At 41.6% G+C, this 8511-nt stretch overlaps 1 protein-coding gene across 5 annotated transcripts in view; it reads left to right on the top strand.

Annotated features, from left to right (window-relative positions):
* Nucleotides 1–8278: 8278 nt before the first annotated feature.
* The window catches only part of LOC133108444 (tripartite motif-containing protein 16-like), a 6422-nt gene continuing 6189 nt past the window's right edge, over nucleotides 8279–8511 (top strand). For all 5 annotated transcript variants that reach the window (XM_061217971.1, XM_061217975.1, XM_061217974.1 and 2 more), the window contains exon 1: nucleotides 8279–8511. This exon is cut by the window's right edge and continues 358 nt beyond it. In XM_061217971.1, the coding sequence (XP_061073955.1) occupies nucleotides 8279–8511 (233 nt within the window).

Raw genomic sequence — 8511 nt, 5'->3', positions numbered from 1 at the left:
TACAGTGTGAGTGCTCACTTTCAGCTGAGACACACTCACACACAAACACACACACACACACACACTCACTCACTCACTCACTGACACCCATACTCCCACACACACACTCTCACACACAGACACACACACACACACACTCACACAAGCACATATGAATACACACGCACACACGCTCACTCTTAGCTGAGACCCACACACACACACACACACACACACGCACATATGAACACACACACACACACGTGCACACACATACTCACATACATACACACACAGATATTCACATACACACACACACATGCTCATGCAAGCACACACACACACACACACACACACACATGTGCACGTACACATTCTCTTTAGAAAGAAAGATCGTATTTTCATATTACTCTAAAATATAAATAAAAAAATAGAAAATTACAAAAATATTGTTACGGTCTCCTACTCAATGATTTTGTGTCTGTTTCCATGGAAACAGTCAAAAACACGCATGCAAACAAACATATGGAAAAACGTAAATCACATCGTATAGTGTTTTAGAATGAATTACACCCAGACCTTAGATGGTCCTCATATTAAATCTTATCCGTCTCCTCCATCAGATTCCTGTCAGCTCACACTGGACCCCAACACAGCGAATAAATGCCTGCTTCTGTCTGAGGCGAACAGAGAGGTGACTCGTGTGAACGAGATCCAGTCATATCCTAATCATCCAGAGAGATTTGAGGGGAGAACCCAAGTGCTGTGCAGAGAGGGTGTGTCTGGATGCTGTTATTGGGCGGCTGAGTGGAGTGGGAGTGGTCAGGTTGGTAGAGCTGTGTCATATAAATAGATCAGCAGGAAAGGAAAGGGTGTGGACTGTGCACTGGGATTTAATGACCTGTCCTGGAGACTGACCTGCTCTCCCTCCAGGTACACTTTCTGGCTCAATAACAAGGTCATTAAAATCCCTGCTCCCTCCTCCTCCAGAATCGGAGTGTACCTGGATCACAGGGCAGGAACTCTGTCCTTCTACAGTGTCTCTGACACCATGACCCTCCTGCAGACCTCATCCAGACCACATTCACTCAGCCCCTCTATCCTAGGTTTTGGTTTTCTTGTGCATCCTTTGTAAAACTGTACAATCTGGCATGAGGGGGAAAAATTCTCAATCAGCAGTCATCTAATCAAAAAAAAAATGTAACAGAAATGTAATTTTATCATTCAAATTCATGAACTAAATAAAATATAAGATCTTATATTATTTCAGAAACATTAATTCTCACAATGTAAAAAACAGAAGCAGACATTCTTAGGAGTTTTCATGACCTGAATTTGTAACATGAAGAATTGATTAATTCCATTAATTTTGCCTCTTTTTTCTGTGAATTTCTTTGATATTAGTTAGAATAGCACTGACTGGAGTTTTGCTTTATTTCTGTGATGTTTGCTGTGGAATGATGAATTGTTGGGTACACAACATAACATTGCATTGAATTGAAAACTGTTTTTTAATCCGCTTCAACATAACCATTCCTTTTTTGGTCAGGATTGTACTAAAATGTGATTGACTCTATTTAACTCAAACTGTGCAGTTGTGCATTACATTCATTTATGAAATAAAAATCTTACAATCAGTGGCATGCTCTACGATGGATGGTTATGTTCTCAGAAATGTAAAGATAAAATGATTGATAATCACTGAAATATAAAGGCTACACACACACAATGTGAGAGTGTGCCTTCTACTAAAAGCACATGCTCCACCAACTCAGTTGTTTTTGACTTCAGTCCTTTACATATTCCTGCAAGCATACATTTTGAGATATCGGTGGTGTGCTGGTGTGTTTTAGATGTTGTTTCTTGATTGTACAGAAAACCTCCAGTCCTAGAGGGCGGGTGTGTATGCAGGATTAACTCCAGTCCTGGAGGGCCGGTGTGTTCCATGTTATGTTGTTGCAGGTGGATACACATCCTTACTCCTGCTCTTACCACTATGTAAAATCAATCATCAGTCATATTACCACCAGCTCAAACGTGCGTGTCAAAAAAGGTTGAAAATCCCTGCGACAAAAGATGGCGATGCAATATTACATTCAATGATAATGTGGTAAAATTGATCCTGTTCCAACCATTGGTGTCAATTGATTAATTTATCCTAAAACATGATCATTTTTTTATCTTTTTTAAATTTGAGATCGTTATCATACAAAAAATACAGAGTACGAATGCACAGGTCCAATACAAAGTACAAATGCGGGTTCCAAAATTTTTGTATTTTTCCCCTTCAGAGTGCTGAAGTTGAACATTAAATGATGGTGTTTTAGCTGTTAGGACTGCTGGATTCAGGAATATAACATATTTTACATAGTTCTCATTTCCTCAACAAAGTCCACAATGATAAACTGGAAATTAAGGCAAGTCAGCTCTCTGACAGCTCTGTTCACACCCCACAGCCCCCTATTTTCTCCCTGAATCAACATGTTTGGAGCCGCAACTTCACACAGTTCCTTTATCTATAAGCGCTTCTACACACTGACCTGCAGGTGGCATTATATTACTGTGTATCGTTCAATTATTAGAATAATTATTGAAACTATGGTTTCTATCACTTTCATAATAATTTTACAGTGATAGACTTCTGCTAACTCACTTACATATCAAACAATTTACTGCTGCTATTATTTAACAATTGTGAGCACAATGTAGGATTAACTGCAGGTCTGGAGGGCCGGTGTGTATGCAGGATTTTTTCACCTAGTAACACGACCAGTTAACCAGGCTCAACTTGCTCACCAGCTAATTCGCCCTCTGCGCTTATGAATTCACTCGTGAATTAGACCACAATAAAATGCTACAAAACAAAAACATTAATCAGCTGCTGTTTACATCACGAAAGGTGGCAATGAATGGCAGGCAGCTGGCGAGCCCTGCACTGGGCAAACGCAAGCATGAGTGTGTCCTGTTCTGCCCAGTCCACACTGGGGTAATTGGTGTCTCCTCACCATAGTGCTGCCCTGTTCCCCTGACCGGAGGATACAGAACCATGGAGACCATAGCGGTTCCAGACGGCAGGAAAGAGGAGCATTCCCTGCCTGGGGTTTGTTTCTGTTTAGTTTTTCGTTTTGGGACATGGACCAATGTGCCACCCTTATATTTCTGTTTGTGTGTGAGTATGTGGACTCCTCTCTCCCCGGTGCGTCAATCTCCCTGGGGTGCAGTGTGTGGTGGGGGGTTGGGGTGCAGTGTGTGGTAGTGGGTTGAGGTGCAGTGTGTGGTAGTGGCTTGAGGTGCAGTGTGTGGTAGTGGCTTGAGGTGCAGTGTGTGGTAGTGGGTTGAGGTACAATGTGTGGTAGTGGGTTGAGGTGCAGTGTGGGGTGTTGGGTTGAGGTGCAGTGTGTGTAATGGGTTGAGGTGCAGTGTGTGGTGGTGGGTTGAGGCGCAGTGTGTGGTAGTGTGTGCATGTATGAACTGTTTTTATTAAAAATTGTCATAAAGACTCAGCTTACTTTATCCCTGTGTCCTGGCTGTTTGTGGTGGCTTGATTCCGCTACCTGAGGAGGGGGTGTGGGAGAAAAATATAATGTAGTACAATGTAACCGAGGATATATGTATCCAGATATGTACAATGCATATAGTTAGAAAACTGCTTAAAAGAATAAATTGTGCTTGTGACAGATAACCAGCAAAAATGTAAGGGAGGGGTGAGTGCTCGGCCACAGCTTCAGGAGATGAGGCAGAACACTCTTCCATCGTTGGGTGCGCTCAGGTGCTTGTTATGATAGAAAAGAATGAGGAGGAACCCAAGGTCGGTTCCTCCTTAACCAGCTTAAGGAGGAAAGACGGAGGATAAATGTAAGCTTTGTAGTTACTGTAGCAGTGTGTTAATTGCAAAACAAATGTTTTATGACTTAAGGAGCAGATGTGGGCCCAGGAGTACAACGCATGATGGAAAGGTACTGAAACACTGTATGAAGATGATTGGCTTTCACCGTAATGTATTCATGTGATAACTTAGGATATGTCATGGTATAAGAATAAACACCCTGTCTGCTAAAATCTCGAGTGTATTCTCACATTGGTGTGATGCATTCTCTGTGCTTTGTTATAGGGTTAATAAAGTTCGTATTATTGAAACTCTCCTTGCTGTGAAAGAACTGGGTCGTCTCTCCTGGGAATTTCCCCTACAACCTTGATAGCTGTGGAGTCTTTCTGGAATTCCATAACGGATGATGAATTGGTCCCATAGGCATTTGGCAACGGTCGGGGCCTTTTGGTTCATGGGAATGGCTACTGCATATTTCGTAAAGTCTGTGATGACCAAGATGTCTTTGGTGTTGCTGGAGTCTGGCTCCAAGGTGAGGAAGTCCATGCACACAAGCTCAAGAGGTTGTGTGGCTCTGATGTTCACAAGTGGTGCAGCTTTCTCTGGTGGGACATTACGTAGTATTGGGACATTTTGGGCCAATAGAATCGCTTCCGAACAAGGTCAAGTGTTCGCTCCACACCCATGTGGCCCATGTCATCATGAAGACTCTTCAAGACTAAGGGTCTCAGGTCTTCAGGCAGCACAAGTCGGTAGTGAGTCTGTGCACCCTCTTGTCGCTTTCGATACAAGACATTCCAAACATCATCCCAGACTCTGAGAGATGGTGGTTTTTCTCCTGACTACATATGTTCAAGTACTTCACAAATGCAGGTATCAGCTCTTTGCTTGTTTCTCATTTCAGCTGGCGTGAGTAGGGGGATGACAGGTAAGCCACCAAGCTGATCCTCCTCTTCAAAGCTTTCGGGGATAGCATTTGGATGGTGGGCAAGTGACACAACCAAGGTGGCGCTGGGCGATGTTTCCCCGGAATGATTATTGATCAGTTCATGTAATAAGTGCTTCTCACAGATGGCTTTGATGGTGCTTTCGTTCAGATCTGCATGTTCAGATTCCAACAAGTGTCTTTTTTTTAACTGTTGTTAGCAGGGAGTGCCAGTGAGTTGAGTGGCTTCACAATCTTTGAAAAATCTTTGACGAATCTACGGTAATAACCGCAGAATCCCAAGATGGCTCTTAGCTCTTTTAGTTTATTTGGTTTTGGCCAGGTTAGGTGATTCGGATTCACGGATAACTTCTGCATCAAGAAGTTGCTGGATATGATTACACACAGCTTCTATGTCCTGAGGGTGTATAGGTCTTGCCCTGTGTTTGAATGGTGTCTCGTCACTGAGGTGTATGTGGTGTTTTATTTTATCAGTGCGACCAAAGTCAAGATTATGCTGTGCAAACACTTCTGGCATGGAGTTTCAGTTATCCTCTCTTTCCACTCACTGGGTACTGGAGAGTTCCCAAGGTCAAACTTGAGTTTCGATTTGTAGTCAGGTTTTGTTGAGGGGTCTGAGCCAAGAGATCTGAGGGACTGAACACTCTTGATGGCATGTACCTCTGCTATCACAGCTTTTGGGGACAGAGTGAAATCATGGTCTGACTCATTCTTAAGAATGACTGGAATGCAGGAGAAATACAATCAAAATTCACCATTCAACTCAAATATCAATATAGTACAACATTGCTAATTTAACTCTCCAATGTAAATGCAATGTCACACTCAAGAACGATAATCCTTTTAGTTCAAGTTCAGTTCAGTATCTCAGTTCTATTTGTCCCACTCTGAGAATGAGAAAAATCCACAATTCTACTGCAACAGTGATTAGCAGTAGCCTATTTTGGTAGGTCAAACCGTATGCAGGTGATCCGGTCACTGAGATATCTTTTCAATCCTTGTAGGTAAGAATTCCTTGGGTGAGGCTCGCCATCTGGTGTCCTGTGCGTGCGCGTCTTCCACGGCCACATACTGAACGAATAATCTTAGAATCTAACTCCACGTTAAAGTTCAACTTCCTGGGAAACTCTCCCGGGGGAAAAACTAGTAGTCTGTTTCAACGATCACCAACTTCGGTTTTGTTGGGATAGACCCTCAATTTACATTACATTACATTAATGGCATTTGGTATAAGCTCTTATCCAGAGCGACGTACAACAAAGTGCATACCTACAACCAGGGATAAGTGAGCTGAAAGACCCTAGAGCAGGGGTGTCAAACTGAATCCCCAGGGGGCCGCAGTGTCTCCTGACCCCCCGACATACAGTACTGTGCAGTACAGTTTTGTGTGTGTTAATAAAAAAGAACACATTTGAGATTTCCAAATATTCATTTTCAAAATTTTTTGTATTTAATTCTTCAAAGTAGCATATTACTGAAAGCAATTTACTACATTTTACATTAAAACTTGATCAAGGCTGTCTGAGATCAGAAGGAAGGTCAGAACCAGAAGAACTGTGGCAAGTTCTCCAACATGCTTAGAACAATCTCCCTGCTGATTGTCTTAGCCAACGCTGTCCTGCAGTTCTATATCTCAGAGAAGTGATGTAGTTTTAACGGCGAAGGCTGGTCACAAAAAATATTGATTTAATTTCGTTTTTAACTATTCTGCCAAATTATTAAAATTTTATGAATAATGTATGGTACATTCATTTAGGACCTTTCATTGAATTCTTTTTTAAATAATCTTATCTCTACAGAATGTTATAAAAGTGCCAAAGACTTTTGCACAGAACTGTAAATTATTGGGCTTTTTAAGAAATGAGGAGCCGAAGTTGGTCTAAAATCCAGAAACAGATACGGCCCACCTTGCCCATCCCTGCATTAGACTAAATGCTGAACAACATTTCATGGACTATGACTTGAAAAATGCCCATATACCTGGAGACTTGGTGTGTGATGTCTGCACTGGGAGAAAGCGCAAAGCCGTCAAGTCCTGTCTGGTTTGTTTAGCATCTTACTGTGAAACTCACCTCAAACTTCACAATGAGCTCAACCCAGGAAACACACATAATATCATCAATGCTACTGGACATCTGCAGGACAATATTTGCCCTCAACATAAAACACTGTAGGAGATTTACTGTCGTACCGATCAGCAGTGCATCTGTCTGCTGTGTGATCGATGAACACGAAGGCCATGATAGTGTCTCAGCTGTAGTAGAAAGGACTGAGAAACAGGTAAGAACTGGATCTCTTACAGCAGCTCTGATACTGGATATAATGGGAGAGGTACTGAGTAAATTGGGAACAGTGGGATTGTTGTCTTTTGAAAAGTTACTGAATATGTAACAAAAATCAAGTGCACTGTATTATCTGCAATTTCTGTTTCATAAGATTTATTTGGTTAAATCTAACATACAGCACAGTTACAGTGCAGTCGGCAAGTATCTGGACACTCGTACAATTCATATTTTAATAGTTGTAACTTATTTGAATCTAGTTGTACATTTTGATAGAGGTTGATTGAAAAGGGTTGCTCTGCCTAGCAATGAATGAAGTGGTTGAATTGATATGTGATACCTTTGTAAATAATTCTAACATTAAATCCTCTAAATATATTTTACATTGATAGTGAAATCTTTTAATTGTTCATGCATTTGTGTTCAGTATTCAGAGTGCTGAAGTTGAACATTAAACAAAGGTATTTTGGCTGTTAGAACTGCTGGATTGAGGAATCTCACATTTTCACATAGTTCTCATTTCCTCAACAAAGTTGACAATGATAAAGGAGGAAATTAAGTCAAGTCAGCTCTCTGTGACAGCTCTGTTCACACCCCTCAGCCCCCTATTTTCTCCCTGAATGGGAATCAACATATTTGCAGCTACGAATTCACAGTTTGCTTTATCTATAAGCCCTTCTACACACTGACCTGCAGTTGGCATTATATTACATTATATCTGCCAAATTATTAAAATTGTATGAATAATGTATGGTACATTCATTTAGGACCTTTCATTGAATTATTTTTTAAATAATCTTATCTCTACAGAATGTTATAAAAGTGCCAAAGACTTTTGCACAGAACTGTAAATTATTGGGCTTTTTAAGAAATGAGGAGCCGGAGTTGGTCTAAAATCCAGAAACAGATACGGGCCGCCTTGCCCATCCCTGCATTAGACTAAATGATGAACAACATTTCATGGACTATGACTTGAAAAATGCCCATAGAACTCAGCTGTGGATAAATTGCTTGGTAAGTGAACAAACACTCATCACCCTGTCACATGCAGGCCTGTGTTTGTGTGACATTTATGAGTAAATCTCTACTCTGCTCTTGCTCTTCAGCCTGGTCTCCATCCAGCTCCACACCTGCTGCAGCTATGAGCAGAACGAGGAAGTTACTCCCACTCTCTCTGTTACGCAATTTATGAGAAACAAACAAAAGTGTCAGTCAGTGTGAGCGTCAGTCAGTGTGAGCAGTGAAATGGCTGAAGGTGGAATTTTACTGGATCAGGACCAGTTCAGCTGTGTGATCTGTCTGGATTTGCTGAAAGATCCAGTGACTATTCCCTGTGGACACAGTTACTGTCGGGGCTGTATTAAGGGCTGCTGGAATCAAGATGATCATACTGGTGTCTACAGCTGTCCCCAGTGCAGAATGACCTTCACTCCCAGGCCTGTTCTGAGCAGAAACACTATGCTGGCTGAAGTTGTGGA

Source organism: Conger conger, chromosome 13 (genome assembly GCF_963514075.1).
Source record: "Conger conger chromosome 13, fConCon1.1, whole genome shotgun sequence".
Lineage (NCBI taxonomy): Eukaryota > Metazoa > Chordata > Actinopteri > Anguilliformes > Congridae > Conger > Conger conger.
The sequence above is the reverse complement of the archived record's forward strand: the minus strand, read 5'-3'. Positions and strand labels throughout refer to the sequence as shown.